This window comes from Hypanus sabinus, chromosome 7 (genome assembly GCF_030144855.1).
Source record: "Hypanus sabinus isolate sHypSab1 chromosome 7, sHypSab1.hap1, whole genome shotgun sequence".
In the NCBI taxonomy this organism is placed as follows: domain Eukaryota; kingdom Metazoa; phylum Chordata; class Chondrichthyes; order Myliobatiformes; family Dasyatidae; genus Hypanus; species Hypanus sabinus.
Genome location: NC_082712.1, coordinates 58,087,837 through 58,111,472, shown reverse-complemented (window position 1 = coordinate 58,111,472; position 23,636 = coordinate 58,087,837). Strand labels below are relative to the sequence as shown.

The window sequence follows — 23,636 nt, the reverse complement described above, 5'->3', positions numbered from 1 at the left end:
AGATCTTTCCCACGAATCTGGAGATTTATCCTTCTCAAGCATATATACAATTCCTTTCTGAGAATTATAATTGACTCTGCTTCTCCTTCAGGCAGCACAATGCGGATCAGAACCACTCACTGCTTACAAAACAAAAATGACTCCCCAACTTCCACTCCAGATATTCTCCCCCTTGAATCTGTGTACTTTACTTTCGGACCCTCCTGCCTGAGGAAGGTTTTGTCTCATCCACAAAATCATTCATCATTTTAAGCACCTTTACTAAAGAACTGTCTCTGCTCTGAGGAAATGCCTGAGTGACTTCATCCCTCGTTCCTGTTAGGGACCTGGTTCCATTCAGTTCTACACGGTCACTAGAGCCTCAACATTGTTCTCAAAGTTGGATGCCTAAAAAACAATCACAGTGCTTCCACTGCGGCCTAACAAGTAATCTATAAAAACCTGTTGATATCAGTTATATAATGCAACAGTCTATAGCTGCGCTAGATTCACGGAGGGTTTGATTAAAGCTCCTACAAAAGTAAAAAAATACTGTGGACTTATTTTAAAAATCCACATGAAATACAGTCTATAGGAAAGAACTGTTGATATTTACGTTGTGAGCAGTCACTTCCAATCCACCCTGGGTAGCACTGACAGGAGCCATCGATGGGGTTACACGTTCCGTTGTTTGTACAAGTGCAGGAACCAGCACAGCTCTTCCCAAATTTTCCGCTGGGGCACACTGTGAAACAAAAACATAATCTAAAATGCAAGAGCAGGCACGATAGACTGGATTCCTTATCGCATATTATTCTGATACAAAGGAAACTTTTCAAATCAAAACCTACATAATGCATTCTGAATTATTTTCTTGTGGTTGTCAATTCGAACATGGGTCATAAATTGGAAACAAAATTTGGAACAGACAACAGCTGGGTGATGATCTTTTTCTAATAGACAAGATCAAATCAGCTTTCTTTCACAGTTAAAGATATTAATTACTTTCACTTTAACCCCATCTCCCATCCCAGTGCGAACATCCTGAACTCAAGAAAATCTGCAGAAGCTGGAAATCCAAGCAACACACACAAAATGCAGAAGGAACTCAGCAGGTCAGGCAGCATCTATGGAAAAGAGTACAGTCGACGTTTCAGGTGAGACCCTTCTCCAGGACTCAGAGGGAAGCTGGGAGGGGGATTGGAGATGCGTGAATTAAATGGTGGGAGGAGGGGAAAGAAGCTGGCTGGAAGGTGATGGGTGAAACCAAGTGGGTGAGAAAGGTCAAGGGCTGGAGAAGAAAGAATCTGGTAGGATAGGAGAGTGGACTGTAAGGGAGGGGACCCAGGAGGAAGTAATGGGCATATGAGAAGTAAAATGTCAGAGTGGGGAATGGATGGGGGAGGGGGGTGGAATATTGGTCATTTGGTCGGAGGGTAACCAGACAGAATATAAGGTGTTGTTCCTCTTCCCTGTGGGTGGCCTCATCTTGGCACAAGAGGAGGGCATGGTTGACATATCAGTGTGTCCTGAATATCCTGAAGTTTGTTACTGAATGGAGTTGCAGCAGATCAGTAAGGTGGCTCACCACCACCTTCTGACATCTGGTAAGGATGGGCAATAAATGTTGCCCTTGCAATTGAACCCCACTCCCCATTGTCATGGATTCCTGTGCTACCAGAGGCTGAGTATCACCTCATGAGTTTTTCATCCAGCAGAAAGGCGCAAGTCAGGAGTGCAAAAGAATACTGGCTATCTGCCCCTTTGTTGGCTGATCACAACCATTCAGAATAAAGCAACCCAAGTGATTGTCAATCCATCCGTCACCCTAACATTAATCCTTCCATTATCGGTGCACAAAGAAATGCAATTCCTCACTTAGGCTAGTTCAGTACCATCTCACAAATCCACTACATCTATTGCCTTGAAGAATAAGGGCAATAGTCGTACGGGAACACCACCATGCACAATGCTCCCTCCAAGTTACGTAGAACATAGAACAGTACAGCACAGAAACAAGCCCTTCAGCCCACAATGTTGGTTGAACCAATTAAATTAGAAGTCAAATGACAATCTAAGCTAATCTATTCGGTCGACACGATCCATATTCTTCTATTTTTCTCACATTCATGTGCCTATCATTAAGGACCTCACCATATCCTCTGCATCAAAGTATATATTCTCCTCTTTATCCTTGAGTAGCCCTATCCTGTCCCCAATTATCATCTTGCTCTTGATATAGTACGTATAGAATGCTTGAGATTCTCTTTAATCCCACTTGCCAAGAACTTTTCATGACTCCTCCAGCTTTCCAAATCCCCTTCTTCAGTTATTTTCTGGCTTCTTTATAATCCTCCAGGGTTCTGTTTGATTCTAGCTTCCTAAGCTTTACATTCTTCTCCTTTTCCTTCTTGGCCAGATTCATCACTTCTCTCAACATCCAAAATTCTCTGACCTTGTCATCCTTGTTCTTTCTTCTGACTGGAACATCCCTTTCCTGTACTCTGTTCAGATGGTCTTTAAACACCCTCCACATGTCTGATGTAGACTTGCCCAAAAACAACTGTTCCCAATTACCTCTCTTTTGTTCCTGCCTAATGCTCTCGTAATTTTCCCTACTCCAACTTAATACTCTCCTGCAAGATCCATATTTATCTATAGATATCTTAGAACCTAAGGAGTTGTGGTAACTGTTCCCTAACTGTTCACGCATTGAAAGTTCAGTCACCTGGTCAGGCTGATTACCCAACACCAGGTTCAGTAGAGCCCCTCTTGATGGACTATCTACATACTGATTCATACACCCATCCTGGCAAACTCTGACAATATAAACCTCTTACACTCAAAAAGTCCCAGTTTATATTAGGAAAGTAGAAGTCCCCCATGCCAGCAACCCTATTTTACCTTCTCTCTATCTTTTCTACAACACTGAAACCCTGGGACATTAAGCATCCAATCCTGTCCTCTCTCAGTCAAGTCTCTGCAATGGCCTCAACATCATAATTCCATGTGCTGATCCATGCTCTAATTTCATCATATTTACCAATAATACTCCTGGTATTAAAATATACTAACTTCAAACTATCCATCCCATTGTATCTATTACTTTGCTCTTGCCTGCTTTTACTGGCCCTGATATCTACCTTTTTCTTCATCCCTCCACTTTCTGATCTGGTGCTCTGGTTCCCATCCCCCTACCAAATCATTTTAAATCCTTCTGAGTAACACTGGCACGATATTGGTTCCCTTCCAGTTTAGGTACAACCTGTCCTTTTTGTACAGGTCATCTCTGTGCCAGAAAGTTAATAATTCCTATTTTTCAAGAACCACAAAACCTGTCCTGTGCCAGTTCCTCAGTCATTCATTCATCTGTACTATCATCCTATCCCTGCCCTGACTAGCATGCGTCACTTGGAGTAATCCAGAAATTACTACCTCAGTGGGCCCTGCCTCTTTCCTAACTCCCTATACTCGTTGTACAGGACATCTTTTCCCTTTCTACCTATGTCATTGCGCCAATGTGCACCATGATTGGCTGCTCCCCTTCCCTTTTGAGAATATTCTACTGCTGCTCCAAGATATACTGGGCCTTAGCACTTGGGAGGCAACTCACCATCCTGGTGTCTCTTTTGCAGGCACAGAATCTCCTGTTTGTCCCTTATCTATCGAGCTGCTGTACCCTGATAAATCATTCCCCCCCACCCCCCAGCAATATCTAGAGGATTATGCTTGTTGCTGAGGGGAATGGCAAGAGGGTAACCCTGCACTGACTGCTTCCTCCCCTTACATCTTTTGGTGATCACCTATCTACTATCTGAACCCTGCATTCAGGGTGTGACCACCTCAGTAATAGTTTCATCTATGAGGTTTTCAGCCTCCAGATAGTCCTAAATACATCCAGTTCCAGCTCCATTTCCTTGACCTTCTCGATCAGAAGCTGAGTTTGGATTCTCTTCCCTCAGATGCAGTCATCAGGGAGACCGATAGGTTCCCTGCAACCCCACATCTTACAGGAGGTGCATTCCACTATCTGAACTACAATCCTGCCTACACTTGTTATACCTTTGGCTCTAACTTCTCAAGCTTAAGTTCTAGCTTTTGCCTTTTCTCACCGAAGCCTGTTAAGCCAAAGCCTGACCACTCTAGCAATGGCCCACTCCAAGAGTTGCCACTCCACTTAACCTTTGCTTCTTTTTGTTGGTCCTTGCTAATAAAGTGATACACCATTCCTGTTGTAAAGGAATCACCATTCCTTCATGGTCACCAGCTCAGATACAGGAAATAGAGGAGTGTGGGCTGACCAGGAGAGAAAACACCACTGCTGAAACAGAAGGGCAGGTGCCAAAACATTGACTTCTGCTAATCAACATGGCACTTGTACAGATCCACACTGGGGCTCAGTGTAAACAAGACCCCAAAATTTCTAGTCTGTATGAGGAAGATGAAAGTACCTTCATTGCAGAGAGCTCCTGTGAAACCAGGCAGGCACTCACACTGGCCAGAGATGTGGTGACAAGGCCCATTACTGTGTACACAATGAGGACAGGCTTGACTGCAACGATGCCCGTAGAATCCAGGAGAACAGACTAAAATGGAAAGTTTACCAGTTACGGTCCCTTAACTCAATGGTGTCTGACAGAAAAGTAATACTAAAAAGTTAGATATAATAATTATAAAACACCTTCAATACATGGGAGTAATCTGACACTAAGCCACTTGTGAAGATATTAATGAGCAAGGTAGAGGTCAACTAAATTAGGTCTGAGACCTACAAGAGGATAGCACCAATCTCAAATACAACAAGCCTGATTTTAAGTACTAATATTTAGCCTTAAGATTCTAACTACAAGAAAGTTTCTGCTGAAAAAAAGGATAAGAACAACTGTAAAAAATCACTGTATTTCAATCAGAGGGGTGAATCTATGGAACAGTTGTAGTAAGAATTTAAAAACATGCTCTACACTTAACAAGTTTAAAAAATTATTTAATGAACAAATATAAAATACATGATTTAAAATGAATGGGAGTAATGTAAATAAATGATATTTGGAATTGGATTTTGTGTTAAAAGAATATGAATTCTTTTGTTTTTGATGTGATGATTGATGCTAAATACGTTGTTGTATCAGTAAGATGGGTAGGCATAATAAGCTGTAGCTTCGGCCTACACCCTTTTGGTCTGTTATAAAGAGTATCTATTTTTTTTTGTTGTAATTTTGTCCTATGAAATCATCATTGTAAATGATGCTTTTTGTTACGTTTGTACTGACCGAAATAAATTAATTTCATTCAATCATTCAAATACTAGAATTAGATCAGATTTGACAATTGCTGGGTTTCTTACTGCGTTGGCAGGTGGTTCCTCGGTACCCCGGAGCACACTTGCAGACTCCATCGCCTGGTGAGCAGGAGGCCCCATTCTTGCAGTGACATGACAGGGTACAGTTTGGCCCCCATCGTCCTTCAGCACAAACACTGTCACAGTGAATACCTACAAACACAGAACAAGAGAAATCACTGTCATTGAGAGCAGCACTCAAGTTCAACTCTAACAGGGTCGTATTATCTTGACCCAAAAGGTTGACTGCTGATTGATTTCCCTCCACAGATACTATCTGAACTGCTGAGCTGCTCTGGCATTTTATGTGTTGCTCAAGCATCTGTCATATCCTGTGTCAACACAGTCACTGGGTCTTGGTAATTGGAATTACTATTACCGTCCACATGTACCAAGGTACAGTGAAAGCTTATCTTGTATATTGTTCATACAGACCAATTCATTAAAATGTATTGAGATAGAACAAAGTAAAACAACAACAGAAGGTTGAATAAAGTATTACAGACATGGAGAAGGTGGAATGCAGGAAGACAATAAAGTGCACGATCATAATGATTGTAAGGTTAAGAGCTAATCTTATTGAACTGGAGAACCATTCAATTACAAAATCAAAATCAGGTTTAATATCACTGGCACATATCATGAAATGATTGAAGGAAGCTGCAGAGAGTTGTAAACTTAGTTAGTTCCATCATAGGCACTAGCCTTTGTGGTGTTTGGGACACCTTCATGCCTCAAAAATGCAGCGTCCATCATTATGGACGTCCGTCACCCAGGACATGCCCTGTTCTCATTACTACCATCAGGAAGGAGGTACAGGAGCCTGAAGACACACACTCAATGATTCAGGAACAGCTTCTTCACCCCCGCCATCTGATTTCTGAAAGGACATTGAACCCACGATCACTACCTCACTACTTTTATATCTCCATTTTAGCACTAATTACACATTTTAACTATTAAGTGTATGTATACTTACTGCAATTAATGTTTTTCCCTGTTATTGTGTATTGCATTGTACTGCTGCTGTGACATATGCTGGTGATATTAAAGCTGATTCAGATTCTGGTTCTGGTGAATAACTGTGCCTATCCTTACCAATGCAGTCTGTTGGTTAGATGTTGATGATTCAGTTGCAGAGGGAGGCTTTGACTCCCAGGTCTTAGAATTTAGTGATGATCTTACTGGGAATTATGGTATTGAAGCTGGCACTGTAGTCAATAAACAATAGTGTGTTTTCACTTTCTAGATGCTGCAGAGATGAGCGTAGGGTCAGAGTGATGGCATCTGCCATAGACATGTTGCAGTGGACTGAGATTGTCTGGAAGACTGGAGTTAATGCCTTGAAGTGCTTCATGATGATGGTTGTCAGAGCCAGCAGGTGGAAGTCATTAAGGCATGTGACCATGTTATTGTAAGGTTCATGGATGATAGCGGTGGGAGCTGGTGGGAACCTGAGACTGAAGCAGAGGGGTTAAAAATGTTTGCAAGTACCCTGCCAGCTGATTGACACAGGATTTACGAACACAGCAAGAGACACCCTCTGGGTGAGATACTTTCAGCAACAATTTCTCTGCTACCCCGAAACAGTAACTACAGTAACTACCTTCTCTTTCCCTTAAATTTGGCCTCCTTTCATTGTTGCTGTTGCCAGCAACTCAAGTTCAATCCTAACCTCAGGTGCTGTCGGTGTGACACGGTGGATTTCCTCTGACAGACAGACAGACAGACAGACATACTTTATTGATCCCGAGGGAAATTGCGTAAACTGGTTAAACCCATTTCCTCTCATGTGCCAAAGATGTTCTACTGGAGCCTCTAAGTTATACTTTGCTGCAAGTGAATAGTAGGAGAAGCAGGGGGTTCTTGATCAGCACATAAGAGAGGTAATGGGACAGAGGGCTGGTATAAGCTTGATGGGCTGAATGGCCTCCAACTCATAAGAGAGTTATCAACTTAACTCTTCAATCTGATATTTCAGAACTTTACATGCCTCTGTCAAATTGTGCTGGTAACCTCATATGAAAAGCACCTGGAGACGTTCTCACACCAAACGCACAGAGATGAAGAAATAAGTAAACACAGTTCAGCAATTGTGAGTTCAGTCCTTCAAGGACTTTACCTGCTTTCAAAGCTGAAGAAATTTCTGAAAATATTCAGCCCCATCCTCTCAGAGAGTCAAAGAGTCAATACAGCATGAAAGCAGGTTCTTTGGCCCAACTCATCCTTATCCATTAAAGTACTTGCCTAATCTAGTCCCGTTTCTTCATGCTTGGCCATATCCCTCTAAACCTTTCCTATCTGCATATCTGGCCACATTTCCTTTACATGGTGTTACTGCTTCTGCCTCAGCTACTTCCTCTGGCAGTTCATTCCATGTTAATCACAGACTCAAAGAGAAAGAGCATGGAAGCATATTTTTGGTTCTCATGAGTCCGTATCTCATTTGGCGCCATTTACATTTATCCCACATTCTCATGTCATTGGGATGAGTGAGGAAACTGGACCACAAGGAGAAAACTCACATGCTCACAGGGCCAACTTGCAAAATCTGCACAGTGTCTGAGGTCAGGATAGAAGCAGAGACAATTGTGTTGTAAGGTGGCAGCTCTACAGATACATTATTGTTCTGCCCAAATCTTTGTGTTCCTTTTTCTAAATGGAAGCTTGACTAAAGGTCTATATTCATGGTGCTTTCTCGTTGCTAATGTAAGAATGCACTGCAGTCAAAAAAAGGGATAAACTGTTCTAAAGATGCTATTACATTGGGGATGAAAACATAGTTTCAGGATGAGGCTGTTCTGCCCCTTGAGCTTTTTCCCACCGTTCAATGAGATCACTGGGATATTCTGAGTTGTTTTTTTTTCCCTGAATTTTGATGATAATTTGAAATATCTTCACACATGAGCAACTTGTGATTAGGTGATAGCATGACACATCATTAAAAATGAAGCAATGTGACGCCTATTTTGGGATGTTGACATGCTTTCTGCACCACTTTGGTTAGGAAAGCATAGATTAATGTGATAAACATGTGGTACAAATTACCAAAGACCCCATCAGCAGATGTGTCACATAATCTGTAGCATATTAATAAAACCTAAAACAGAATAAAAACAATCTTTTCTTCTTTATATATTTTCACCAATCCCTGAATGCCACTTTTTAAAATGGAATTCCAATAAACATCCACTGCAGAGTTTAGACCTTATTGTGTCTACTGGCATTACAATCAAGCCTGTCTTGTTACTGAATGAATCATTTGAGCACAGCTGATGGGAAAGCTGACTGAATCCCACAGAAACTACAATGTATTATGTAACAGCGTAAATAAAGCAAATTAGTGAAGCAGAACTTTTTTTTATAGCACAACAGCAGAGTTTTTTCTTTTGAAGTACCTAAAGGTTCTCTTCAATTTTTAGAAGAATTCTTACTATTTTATTGTAAAAAAACCATAATTGAATATCTACATTTTTCACTAGCTTTGGAAAGAAGACCACTCCAGCTAGTTACACCACTGAGCTGTAGTACCCTGTTGGAATGGAATGCCAGTGTGAAGAACAAAGAACACATTGTGAGCCTTAGACGTTGCTAGGCAATTCCTCCGTGTTCCAATAAACTTCGGTTCAGGCAGAGCTCTGGAAAAAAAATGTGCATTCATTTTGTGCCGATGTCTTACACGTGGGGCACTTAAGTTTAATTCAGCATTCAACTGAACCCATTGTAACACGACCTGGGTCAGAGGTCCATTCTGTGAAATCATAGACAACCAGTCCTTTTATCTTGCCGCTATCTGGAGATGGCACCCACCTGGAGAAGGATCACCAACAATACTGAAATGCGTATGCTGTATGTTACTTCTGAAAGACTGATCAGACTGAGGCCCCAGAGAAGGCTGGGGGTGGGGGGGGGGGGCTTCCCAGAACAGGTCTTTGAGATTATGAAAGAGGGTTCGATAATGTGGACGCAAAGAATATGTTTCCGTTTGTTGGAGCTAGGGTGGGAAAATGAGGATCAGAAAAGCAATGAAAGGCACTGATAAATCCAACAAAGAATGCAGAATACCTCGGACAATAGAGCTTGTCCCCAACACAAGAGGCAAACTTAAGGCAAAGCAGCATAAACCCAAGGGGGAGGAAATAGAAAATGAGACATAAGAGACTACAGATTCTGGAATATAGATCAATAGGCAACTTTCTGGAGTAACAACACATCGAGTAGCATCTGTGAGAAGAAAGGAACTGTTGATGTTTGGGGTTGAAACACCACATCAGGACCATTAAGAACGGAAAGATCTGCAGATGGGAGTCAGGGTAGGAGGTGAAGGGAAGGAGGAGCAAACATGTGTCACATTGGTAAACTCATCTATCAAAACTGGGCCTCTGCAACACGGACATTCATTTTGTTAAACAAATGGGTGTATGGATAGTTTGTTTACCAAAATCTTGGTCATGTACCTGTAGACCTGCTTTTACAAAACTTTCTCCTTTAAGTCCCATATGTGACCCTTCTTGCTTCAGCTGATTTAATAAATCATGACAAAATTATTTCCTTTTTCACAATTAATTTGGATCATAATCCACATTTAGGACAAATATCTGTGATTTTAAATAATTGTGTCCTTTGCCAGGTAATTCCCATATAGGGTCAAAGCATTCATTAAACAGTTTTCTTACATATGAAACTAAATGCAGTTTTTCTCCTAGAAACAAATATTTTCCATCCGCATCCAACCACATTTGAATCAATGGTGCAGAGCCAATCTATTGTGTTGTAATGGACAGTCTACACATAACCAGGCCAAGTGAGAATTTGGGAGACTGAGATCTGGTGGAGAAAGATCCATTTGAAGGATCCAAGATTCTAACTAAAATTCCTCAATCTTTGGACGTCATCAGTCTGACTCTCACTCTCCTGCCCATGCTGGTTAGGCCTTCCTCACACCCCCAGGTGTTCACAATTGGTGATACAGTACATAGAAATTTACCGCACTGAGGAGAGGTTTAGGGAAAGATTCCTAAGCTTGGAGACAAAGTACTCAGTAAGTGAAACCAGTGGTTACAAATGATATAAATCCAGTGGGATAGGTGTAAAAAGGCCCCAAAGGATCACTGGGGACCCGAGTCACCCCAACCACAAACTGTTCCAGCTGCTACCATCCGGGAAATGGTACCGCAGCATAAAAGCCAGGACCAACAGGCTCCAGGACAACTTCTTCCACCAGGCCGTCAGACTGAATAATTCATGCTGACACAACTGTATTTCTATGTTATATTGTCGTACATACTATTTATTATAAATTGAACATTGCGCATGTAGACGGAGACGTAATGTAAAGATTTTTACTCCTCATGTGAAGGATGTAAGTAATAAAGTCAATTGAATTCACCAGAGACAGATGAGAATTCTCTCCCGCAGGAAGCCCAATAGCAGCGATGCATTGAAGGGGAAATTGATGAGCACTGGAGCGAGAGGGGAAAGTAGAGGCAGGAGAAGTAGAGGAGGCTTGAATGGAGCATCAGCACGCAGCCTTGTTGCAAGTTAAAGGAAGTCAATTCTCACATTGAAGTTAGACAAGAATTGGTACCCACCTGTCCAACCAGCCAGACACCGGCAATGCCCAGTGGTAGGGTGACATCCGTCAGCGTGACTGCAGTCACAACGCTCCGTGCAGTTCAATCCATAGGAGCCATCCTGGCAAACGTGCAAACATATTAACTGTTGGAGAATTACAGAGAAGTGTACAGGGCAAAAGTGAGCATATTAAGCAGCCCAAAGGCTCTGCTTCCACAGAAAGCTGAGGACGTTAACTGCCTTTTCACACAAAATTAGATCCGTGAAAGTGTTGTGGAATTGAACAGATCATTCTTTTTTGCCAATGATACAATTTAAAGCCAACACATTTTGCAACAACACCCGTCAATGAAGATGCTGTTTGATCCTGTGGATTAATGAGCCCGTACCCAGTTCATGATGGCAAGCACCCTACCTGGCACGGATGTACACATCTGTTCCCTCGCCATCCTGCTAAACAAGTACAGCTCCCATCCGTAGCATTACACGCTCCTCCATTGGCACAGTGACACGTTGAGTTGCATCCAAGACCCCATCTACCTCGGGGACAGGGAATCGAACAGTCGACCCCATGCCAACCTGGCAGGACCAAGGAAGCAATGATATGCACGACAACTGATCAAGCACACATTTACGGTACAATGAATGATAAAACTAAAAGAGCAGTTATCTTTCTTGCAAGGCAGGCTTGAAAAAGCAGAAGAAGCACACAGACCATTCATCCCTTCATAACTGCTATGCTATTCAATAAGATCATGCCTGATGGTCTGCAATACTTTCCTGTCCTAACTCCATAGAGTCATACACTAATACAGTGTAGAAACAGGCCCTTCAGTCTAACTTTCTGATACTGGCCAAAGCGCCCACCTAAGCTCGATCCAATTGCCAACACTTGGCCAATATCCCTGTAAACACTTCCTATTGATATCTTATACAGATAGCTCTTAAATGTTCTTATTGTACCTGCCTCAACTATGCTCTCTGGCAGCTCACACCACCCTTTGCATGAAGAAAATGCCCCTCAGGTCCATTTTTAAACCTTTCCCCTCTCACTTTAAATTTTTTGTTCCCTTTATCTGGCAAAAAGACCGTATGCACGCACCCTATCTATGCCCCTCATGATTTTAGTCACTTTTATATGGTCTCCCCTCAGTCTCCAAGAAATAAAGTCCTAGCCTGCCCTGCCAATCTCTATAACTCAGGCCCTTGAGTCCTGGCAACATGCTTGTCAATCTTCTTTGAACACTTTCCAGCTTGATGACATCCTTCCAATAAATGTGTGACCAAAGTGTTCGTATATGATACCTTCAAGAACAATCTCACCTATGACTTACACAACATACTGTAACTACAATACAATGTCCCACTCTTCTGCATGAAAACCAGCCCACCAATGCCTTTTTCACCATCTTCCTTTATTATTCAAAAAAATCAATCTTTGTCTTGAATATATTCAGTGACTGAGTCTGAAGAGCTATTGCCATTCAAAACCTAGACCAAATAAACATTTGTCACTGCTTTCAAAACGATCTCCTTTTAGCTCACTAGAAAATTATACAGTCAGCTTGAACATGGTAAAACTTCTCAACACAATATGAGCTAACATTTGATACCAAACCATGTCAGAGTAAACTAAGACAAACTAGGGAAGTCTTTGTGGTATAGAAAGGTGTTTATTATTTGGAATGTGATTGCTACAAATTATGATTTAATAACTTAGTTAATTGAGGCTGAAATTGAAAGTCACCTATGTTGTTCCTCTCCGCGCCTTGTTTCACATTGGGCGACAACTTTGCTATTTCTTTAGCGTTTCCCTGTTTTATGAGGTTGAGTTGCAAGCTCGATGCTCAACCAAGCACAGAAGGAAAGCCCACAAGGAGCCGGCCGGATTCAAACCCGTGACCACTCGCCTCAAAGTCTGGTGCAGATGCCACTACACCACCAGCCGGCAACAAGTCACTTATGGATGGTGATAATTGTTGTTTGGATGAACGACATTTCCTTAACATTTCTTTCCCAACAAGACTCAAACTACAAGAAAATGAACTGCTGGAGGAACTCTTGTGGGTCAGGCAATATCTGTGCAGCAAAACGTACAGCCAGAGTTTTGGGTTGAGGCCATTCATCAGGATTGAAAGAGTAGAATAGAGCTACCAGTATAAAGAGGGAAGAGGGAGGTGTAACGCAGGAGCAGGCAGTTGACAATGGGATCCTGGTGAAGGGAGGTTGGTGGGAAGGTGAAGCGGGTGGGGAGGGGGGAGGGAATAAGAGACTCAGTGGGTTGAGTGTATGGGTGATGAGAAGAAGGAACCGTGTTAGAGACTGGAAATAAACAGGGCAACAGGGTGCAGGTGAGAGGGGTGGGGGCCGAAAGGAAGGGGATGTGCAGGAGGTACGATGAATCAGAAGGTGAAAGGAACAGAGCAGGTGCAGGTAACCGAGGGTTTAATATTGATGCCACTGGGTTGTAGACTACTGTGCAGAACATGAGGTGCTGTTCCTCTAGTTTGCATTTGGCCTTCCCCTGGTGGTGGAGGAGGATGAAGATAGACAGGTTGAAGTGGGACGAGAGAGTGGAGTTGAAATAGCTTGCAGTCAGGAACTCAAGATGGCCACTACAGACAGAATGCTGCACAAAGTGGTTGCCTCGTCTGCCCTTAGCCTCACCAATGTACATCTTTAGTATTTGTTTTATAATCCTTATTTCTTTCAGTTCCACGATTGTATTGGAGGCCGGGTTCTCTTTTGCATTAGTTGATGAAGCAAATGCAAAGTATTTTTTTCTTGATCATTTCCTGAATGCTATTATAAATTCTCTTCTCCCTTTCAGTAAGTGCCCTCCATTTGTCCTAATTTCTCCACTTACAGAAATTGCTTTTGGGTTTTGGGCTGTTTAATATTGTATTCTATTTTCTCTTTGTTAATTTCTTGCCATCCCTTGCCACTTGTTATAGGAACGCCATTACTAAACTGGAAAGAGGGCAGTGTGCTCTCAAGACTTGGCCTGAATCATAGGGACAAGTTGAACAGGCTAAAACTTTATTCCGCTTCATTCCTTGGAACGTAGGAAACTGAGGGGTGACCTTATAGAGCTGCACAAAAATATGAGAGGTATAAATGAGATGAGAGGACATAGTCTTTTTTTTCCCCCAGGGAAAGGAAATTAAACACTAGAGGGAATATGTTTAAGGTGAGAAGTGTAAGAATTAAAAATAACCTGAGGGTGAACCTTTTCATGCAGAGTGTGTTGCTGATATGGAGCAAGTCATCAGATGAAGTAGTTGAGACAGATAAAATGACAACACTTTGGAGACTTTGGAGAATTTATGGATAGGAAAGGTTTCAAAGTATATCATCTAAACATGGGCAAATGGGATTAGCTTACTGAACTCCATGATCAGCTTGGATGAGTTGAACTGAAAGGCCTATATCCATGCTGTATTATCCATGACGATATGATTCCACTTACATAAAATCTTACCGTAACAACCCGGGGAAAGAAAAGACCACTTGGCCCCTCAAACCTGCCCTACTATTCAATGTGATCATGGCTGATCTAATTGTAATCTGAACTCCACATTCCTCCCTATTCCCAGTAACCATCTACCCTTTTGATCATTCAGAATCGACCTCAGCCCAAAAATAATTTTCAAAACCCAGCTTCCACTGCCCTTTGAGGAAAACACTTTCAAATTATTATGACATCCTGAGAGATAAAACTTCTCCACAGTTCTGTCTTAAACGGGCAACTTCTTATTTATGTATAGCAACCCCTAGTTACAGATTTTCCCAAAAGAAGCATCCTTTCTGCATCTACTCTATCAATATTCCGCAGGATCAAATTTGTTTCAATCAATTCCCCTTACATTCCTCTACTCCAGCAAACATAAGAAAAGCCTAACCAACCTTTCTTTATAGAAAAGCCATCCAATCCAGTTAGCAATCTAATAAACCTTCCTAACTTGGTTCCAACACTGTAAGATCCTTCCTTAAATAGGGAGACTAGCATTGTACACAGTGCTCGAGATGTTGCCATGATAGTGTAGTGGTCAATGTGACGTTATTACAGCTCAGGGTGCCAAAAGTCAGAGTTCAATTCTGACATCATCTATAAAGGAGGCTGTATTTCCTCCCCATGGAATGTGAGGGATTTTTCCAGGCGTTCTGGTTTCCTCCCACAGCCCAAAGTCCAGCAGGTTGCTAGGTTACTTGGTCGTTGTACAATGTCCTGTTATTAGACTAGGTTTGAATCGGGGGTTGCTGGAGCAGCATGGCTCATAGGGCCTGCTCTGTGCTGTATTGCTAAGCAAGGAAGGAAATAAAGAGATGAAAAATCTCACAGATGCAATATCTAACTGCAGAATAACCTTCCTAATTTTGCATTCTACTTCCCTAACTGTAAACAATAACATACTGAGATTCGCTGATTAACTATTGAGCCTGCAGTTTAGGCTTGTACTGATCATGCATGAGGAAAATCAGATCTCCTGCATTCCAGAGTGGTGCAGTTTAATGGATGTTTTTCCTGGACCATTTCCCATTTGCCCTTTCTTTGCTCACTTGATCAACTTTCTATATCCCTCAGTTGCCTTCTTACACTTGATCTCTGACCCATCTTTGTGTCATCAGCAAACATCATAACCATACCTCTGTCTCTTCCTCCAAATCATGCATATAAATTGTAAAATTAAAGCCTTAGCCTTGATTCTTGCAGCATATGACTCATTACATCTTACCAACCATAAAAAGATCCACATTGCTACAATTTGTTTCCTTTTAGCCTGCAGTCCCAATTTATTTCCTACTACTGTGGTGATTATAATTGGTTATTACAATGCAATGGTTGGCCTTATCAGCAACAATGATGCGTCAGCATACAGAGAGGAGACAGAGAGGCTTGTCAGATGGTGCAAGAACCACAGCCTGAGTCTCAACATGGACAAGACAAAAGAGATGATTGTAGACTTCAGGAAGGTGCAAGTCGACCACTCTCCACTGCACAACGTTAGCTAGGAAGACACAGCAGCAATGAACCTTTTTGAGGAGATTCAGGTGTGCAAGACTCACCGCCCCCATTCAGACGGCTTCCTACAGAAGCAACGTTGAGTGTCCTGCCTGGTTGCATTACTGTGTGGTACGGGAGCTGCAAGGCATCGGATTTCAAAACCCTACCAAGGACTGTAAAAACTTCCAAGAGGATCACCAGGTCTCCTTCCCCCGTTTGTGACCTTTACTGGGAGTATTGTATACTCTCTTCAACTCTTAGGAAGGAGGTACAGAATCATCAAGTCTAGGAATACCAGACTGGGTAACAGCTTCTTCCCTCAGGCTGTAAGACTAATGAACAAACTGCCATTACCAAGGTCTCGTCACTAGGACAGCGAGCTGTTTATTGTTTACTGTGCAGTGCAATGCATGCATTTTGAATTATATTTTATTAACTTATTTGTGGTAATATCTTGTGGGTGCATCATTGTCTGGAGGAACATTGTTTCATTTGGTTGCATATATGTACAGTCAAACATGAACTTTCCTGAGTTACACACAATTCCAAATTTACAGCTTCCTCTGGGATGTAATGTGTATCTTCAATGCAAAATAGCTGCCATCCTGGGAGAAATTCACTTTCCATCCTCTTACTTTCCATTAGTATTAACACTTTCAATTATTAATTCCCCTGGACATACTTTCTATAGGACTCCTTTCTTTTATAAGCATCTACAAAACTGTGTAAAGATCTTAGGCACATATAAAAATATTCTGAAAGGTGAAGATGCTGTCTAAAGTAATGAAAATAAAAGTTTCTAAATATCAAAAAGTACTATAAAGTTCAGTAAACAGTAAAAATCTAATTCAAATCATTATTTGGTGTGACCATGCTTTGGCTTTAAAGCTGCATCAAATCTCATAAGTGGACTGTCATACAGTTCTATAAGAAAATCAGTCAGTAGGTTCTTCCAAGCATTTTGGAGGACTTGCTTGCTGTCTCACTTGCTTCTATCTCTCCAAGTAATGCAAGACAGCCCTGGTGTTATTGAGATCAGGCCTCTGTGGAGGCCATATTATCTGTTGTAGAACTCCTTGTTCTTCTTTTTGCCAAAGGTAATTCTTTATGACCTTGGCCATGTGTTTGGGGTCATTGTCCTGCCGCAGAATGAAGTTGGGACCAATCAGACGCCTCCCTGATGGTGTTGTGTGAAGGATGAGACTCTGCTTGTACTTCTCTGTACTGAGGATCCTCACCAGATCACCAACTCCATTTGCAGAGGTGCAGCCCCAAACCTGCAGGAAACCTCCACAGTGTTTCACTGTTGGCTGCAGGCACTCATCCATGTAGTGTTCTCCAGCTTTTCTACAGACAAATTCCCCCCTGTTTAAGCTAAAAATTTCAAATTTTGACTTGTCAGTGCAGAGCACTTGCTGCTTTTGTTCAGCACCCCAGTCCTTGTGTTCTTGTGTGTAGGTGAGTCTCTTGGCTTTGATTCCACTTCAGAGGAATGGCTTTTTGGCAGCAACTCTTCTCTGAAGACCAATTCTGACAAAATTTCTCTGGACTGCAGAGCGGTGTACTGGGGTTCCAGTGGTTTCTGTGAGTTCAGAGCTGACAGCAGTGCTGGACTTCTAAGGGGCATCAGTTTGATGTATCTCTTGTCTGCCACACTTAGTTTCCAAGGCTGACCTCTGTATTTCTTGTTCTCAACATTGACCATTTCTTTGTGCTTTGGAAGGGTTTGGACAGCACATTTGAAACTCCTGTCTACCATGAAATTTCTGCTTGGGAGAAACCTTGCTGATGCAGGATGGGCATCTTGTATCTTGCTGCTATGATTACTCTTGCCATGGCGTATGAATTGATGATTTGAAGGTTAAACTGTCTCATTTGCCACAGCCTCAACATTTTAGCTTGGTTGTCCTTCACCCAGTTTGATTCCTTTTTCACTTGATTCTGTTTCAGTTAATCAGTTTAGTTCATTCTACTCATTATGTCATTGACCATTAACACATGTAGGTTCTATCATACGCTGGGCTATGTACCTTTTCAAGTTTTATTTGAAAAGAGGTCTAATATGTTACTTTCTTTTACAAGTACAAATATTTCTCTGTAGCATTTAATATTTTGGAAAATGAATGTTTGGACATGTAAAATTTGTTCTTTTCTATTGACATTAATGCAGAAGACAAAAAAGTAAACATCTAAAACAAAATATATATGAAATATCTAGGGTGCCTAAAACATTTGCATAGGACAGTATCTAAACTCCTTCTTATACTTCTGATAAACTTTATCTATTACTTTTATTCTGTTGAATTTTAAGTCTTCAGGTACAATTTTTTTTCAGTATACTTACAAACCTTTTTTTTCAGTTTAATACTATTCTGTAATCCAGGGCTGCAACACTTCTCCTATTGGATCTTTGTGCTTTCATGAAATATATATTTGTTGCAAATCATGTATTTGTTCTTTAATCACTACCCACCGCCTGCCTTCCATCATATTCTATTAATGTAGTTAAAATCCACTCTAGTCAACCTCCCATTTAACATTTGTCTTTGTTTTAATTGAAAACTCTTTTTCAGATAGAACCATGTCACTTTTAGATTAATGTAAAATTCTAGCGGTCACTCTTTCCCGGGGGGCCTCTTTAGAATAAGATTTGTAATTAGCCTTTTCTCTTGACATGGTACTAGATATAAATGAGCCTATTCCCAAATCAGTTCTTCTGCACACCGATTAAAAATCTATCTTATATAATATTATAATAATTCATTCTCTATATTGTCAGCAGCAATTTGAATTATCCAGTCTGCATGTTCACTATTGTTAGTGTATTATCTTTTCCCATGCAATCTCTAAATCTTTTCTTATTCTGTGTGCAACAACTCTTCAACTGTTCAAGGGTCAATATAATGCACACTGAAATTTTCCAACCCCTTCTGCTAATTAGCTCCATCCAAACCAATTCTAATCCACTATGCCAATCTTGGCTCTGTGACTCAGCCAGCTCTCTCAGGGACAGCAGCTTCAAAGAGGTGGCATCTATCACTAAGGATTCCCATCACCAAGGACGTGCCCTCTTCTCACTGCTACCAGCAAGGAGGACATACAGGAGCCTAAAGACATACTGTACACTCAATGATTTAGGAAGAGCTTCTTGCCTTCCGCCATTAGATTTCTGGATGGACAATGAACCCATGTGTACTACCTCCATATTTTGGGGGGGGGGGTTTGTGCACCTTATTTAATTTATTATTTTTTAATCTCTTACAATATATTTCTTACTGTAATTTATAGTCTTTTAAAATTACTATGTGTTGCAAAGTACTGCTGCACAAAACAACATATTTCACAGTGATATTACACCCAATTCTGATTCTGATCTTGGTCTTTTTAGTATTGGATTTTTAACTATATTGGATTAATACTTGGCTTGGAAATACTTGCAGGATGGTGGCAGGGAAGACCAACCCTAATTGGTAACATCGCTCAAAAAGCCAGGAAGGGTGAAATATTCCCCCCCCCCCCCCAACTGGGAAGTATGGTTCTGTAAACCTTTTGGTGTGTTTTCAACACTGAACAACGAGCAACATTCTCTTCTGCCACATATGCGGTATGTGGTATTTTAGCCTCCCTTATCGCTGGCTTACAAGAGTCTGTCAGAGGCAGCTGTGGTATAAATTTCTCCCAATTAACACATGGCTAATATTTTGTTTTGATCTTGTTGAACACACAGAAGAATAGATAACTCTGTCTCCATACCTCTCCAAATTCTTCAACTTGAAGTATTTAGCCATTCTGTTGAGAGTTGGGAGTCTGCTTCTAGTGCCCCTTAGTTAGGGTGGTGCAGATCACAACAGTACACACAGTGAGCAAATTCTCTTCAACATGACATTATGGGCTCTTCCCTTTCTCTTCACTTATTAAACTGCTTGTTGACAAGAGAGTGAAAATGATAAATATCTTATCGTTTTTAGACAAATAACTGCTGAGAACTTCTACAGGAGGACACCACTCAGCTGCTTGAATTTGTTTTGCTATGGGTTCCCAGCTGATTGCTAATCTCACTCCATATCCCTGTCTATGCTCCATTTCATATCCCTTCATGCCTTTGTCTAATAACAAACCTATTAATCTCTTTAATAATATTAATAAGTCATCAACTGTGGGTCAGGAAGATCGTTTTAAATTCCTTCTATACATGGAGATATGTTTTCAAATTCCACTCCGAAAAAGCCTAGGCTCTCAATTTTAGATCCTGATTTTTTAACCAATAGTAAGTTTTGTTACATCCACTTCCATCTCTCTCCCTTAATATTGAAACTAAAACTACAATCAAACCCTCAGAACACAAAACAAATGTGTAAATCCTTCCTCATAATTTAGCCCTTATTAACGAGGTAAATTTAAACTGCAGTCCTTTTGAAGCCAATACTACTTGCATAAGGTGGGCTGCACTAAACCGCTTATGGTGTTTCAGGACTGGTCTATACGTGGAACAGTGCTCCATTCTGAATCACTGCCTCTGAAAGGAGGGTGTGAAAATAAAATGAGAGAAACTGAATCCTTTTGAAATCTAGCCAGGAAACAATTGAGTTACTTTTCCTTAACCTAATTCCAACATATTCAAGGAGTGCTTTGTGTTGCTTTCATATCAATGTCAGAGTTCTACAATAAGAGCGCCCACTGTAACAGCTCGAACACCTAGCTTCCCAGTATCAGCCAAACTAAATCCTGCCCTTGTATATAATAGGAATTTGCTCTAAATTTCACTCATTGTCCCTGGCAATGAATGCTACTGAGATAATGCAACTAGATTTCTTCTCACTCACTCCATTTACATGGCAGCTTTTTAAGCACTGACGCATTGAAATACTTCAAAGATCCAATGGACGCCAATGTCTGGAAATGGCATCCAGTGATGCCTCCTTGTTTTCCATAAGATGTTTAGAAGGAAGCATTCTGTGGCATGTTTGAAATGTTTGCTCCTAGCGTGGTGGAGTGGCGCTTCTGCCTCAGCTCTACTGACCTGGGTTCAACCCCGGCCCTGGGTGCTGACCGTGTGCAGTTTACATGCTCTTCCTGTACAACTTCCTGTACAACTTCTTCCAGTACACCAGCTTGGTAGGTGGATTGGTTCCTCTAAATTGCCCTCAGTCTGTCCAAAGGTAAGTAATAGAACAGTTGATGGAGGTTGTGGAAAGAATTGATTATAGGCAGAATTAATGGAGAATGGGGCTGTTATATAAGCTGGCGCAGACCTCTATCTATTTTGAAAGAAAATATAAAAATTTCCTGCTCTTTGGAAAATCAGAACTGGCACTTCCTGACAGACTTCATAACTATGTCATATTTTGCGCAAGGATGTACATTGCTTATTTAATTATTTCAGAGCAGAAAATGGATTGGAATCACATGAGCAATATTCTTCTTAGTTAATTCACAATAAATAGAGCAGAGTGGAAATACTCAAGATAATGAAACATTCATGGATAAAGTGGCACCCTCATTCCCCTAATGATCCAGTCATAAACATTTAAAGAAAAACATCCTTTGAGAATTTTTAATTTCTGCAATTTGATGCTCGTGCTCTCTGTAGACAGAGAGGCTCCTGGGGAAGTTGCCAGTACAGTGCATGCAACCCTCGATATATGGATCCAATCAAGATTGTTTAATGCCACTTCCACTACATGATTGTAAAGAACAAAATAATTGTTACTCTAGATCCTATGCAGCACAAAATAAAAATCTCAATAAGATAAAAAAACACTATAATGATGAAAAAAAATACTTAAGATAGCTTATGTACAAAGTTTGATTGTATGTCCATAAAATGACACTTGGCACAGGAGTGTCTCTACATAAGATGACTGACAGGAAAAGATAAAGCAGTGCTGGTTGGGGGTGTGGGGTGGGGGTAGTGGGTGGCGGTGTTATCAGCCTTACTGCTTTGGGAAAGTAAAAGTTTCCAAGTCTGATGGTCCTGACATGGATGTTACATAGACTCCTCCCTGATGGGAGTGGGACAAACAGTCCATGAGCAGAGTGGGTGGCATCTTTCTGCATAAAATTACTTGATGGCGGGTAGGCTGGTGCTGTTGCTGCATTGGGCCGTCGAGCCTTCCTGTCTGCCGCAGTGCAGTTTCTGTCTGATGCAGCAATGCAGCTTGTTAGGGTGGTGCTCTGCACTGGGCGGTTGTACATTGTCCAAGCTCTCTTCAACCTACTCAAAGAGTAGAGGCGTTGATGAGCTTTCCTGATTGTGTAGAACGTGTTCTGACTATGAGAGGTTCTGCGAGATGTGGACTCCCAGAAGTCTGAAACTCTTTGCAGTTTCCATTGCTGGGCCACCACAGTAAAGAGGGGTGTGAGTGGGGCGAGTTCTCCTGAAGTCAGTTACCATCTCCTTTGCCTTGTTGACGTTGAGGAAGAGATTATTTGCCTGGCACCAGGCCTCAAGGTCTTCAACCTTCTGTTATGCAGGTGGTCTCATCGTTGTTGGTGATGAGCACCACAACTGTCCTGTCATCGGTGAACTTGACAAAGTGATTAGTCCGGTGTTTGTACAGTCATGAGAGAGCAGAGTGTATAGCAATGGACTTAGCACACAGCTCTGGGGGGCACCTGTGTCCAGGATGTGGGGAGGGAGGAGTGGTTGTACTGCCTGACTATCTGAAGTCTGCTGGTTAGAAAATCCAACACTCAGTTGCACAGGGACAGTGTATTTAGTCCAAGGAGAAGGAGTTTGTTCACCAAGGCCTGTTGGACAATAATATTGAATGCCGAACTGAAATCCAGAAACAGCATTTTACATTGAGGGTCCTCGTTTTCTAGGTGTGTCAGGGCCAGTGCACGACGTATGCTATAGTATCTGTCGTAGAGCAGCTCTGTCAGTAAGGATATTGGTGGGTTTCGCTAATCTCGGGATCGCAGGCCACTTGTAGCAATGGGATGTGATCAGGCCCATTCCAGAGTAGGAGGTGTGTAGAGGCTTCAGAGGGATAACCCAAGCACCGTAACCTCAGTTTCTCTGATCCCCTACTCCCACTCCTCACACTATTATGGAGATCACTTTGACCCATGACCAAAAGATGCAGCAGCTCCCTGTGGAGAAACCTCTGAGCTACAAACAAGTTATGGTGTCAACACTCTTTGAGGGATTCATTTACAATCCTTCTTCCCTTCCTAAGCAGTCCACTGGGATCCATTCCAGTTGTATGGGTTCTAAGGGGACGGATGGGGCAAACATGGAAACTACAGCCTCTTCTACATGGGGAGGAGGAGAACAGTAGGTGGATTATTTGAGAGTTGGGTGCTCTTTCCATTTGTTATGTAAGGCATTTACGTTCTTCTAACATAATTCAACAATGAGTTGGAGCTCAGTCTCCAAGTGTGCACAAAAGCAAGCATCATCTGTATATGGCAGTTCAACTCATAAGCTTCAGCTGCAGTTGAACAACCAGAAGACCAAACCACTGATGACAGCCACCACTTACTCTTGCCCAGAATGCATCAGAATATGTGGATCCAGGATCAGCCTCTACAGTCACATGAGGTCTCGCCGATAGACAACCCCTTTGGCGAACATCATACTCGACTCAAGTGAATACACTCCCTCTACTATTACAGCGGCAAAAGAGTTACAGTGGATTAAGCCAGGTCACTACAATATACTGCATTTGTTAAAACCAGACTATCTCAATCCTGTGATTTTGGTTTAGACATTAGCACTATATACATCATCCAACT

The 23,636-nt window shown here is 41.6% G+C and overlaps 1 protein-coding gene across 1 annotated transcript in view; it reads right to left on the bottom strand.

The window, feature by feature from the left end:
• The window catches only part of megf10 (multiple EGF-like-domains 10), a 176,877-nt gene that overhangs the window by 34,867 nt on the left and 118,374 nt on the right, over positions 1 to 23,636 (bottom strand). Inside the window, exons 12-16 of the mRNA XM_059973847.1 lie at positions 11,307 to 11,470; positions 10,909 to 11,011; positions 5,324 to 5,470; positions 4,431 to 4,565; positions 596 to 724 (exon numbers count right to left, since the gene is read on the bottom strand). Of these exons, the coding sequence (XP_059829830.1) occupies positions 596 to 724; positions 4,431 to 4,565; positions 5,324 to 5,470; positions 10,909 to 11,011; positions 11,307 to 11,470 (678 nt within the window). The remainder of the gene's footprint in view (positions 1 to 595; positions 725 to 4,430; positions 4,566 to 5,323; positions 5,471 to 10,908; positions 11,012 to 11,306; positions 11,471 to 23,636) is intronic.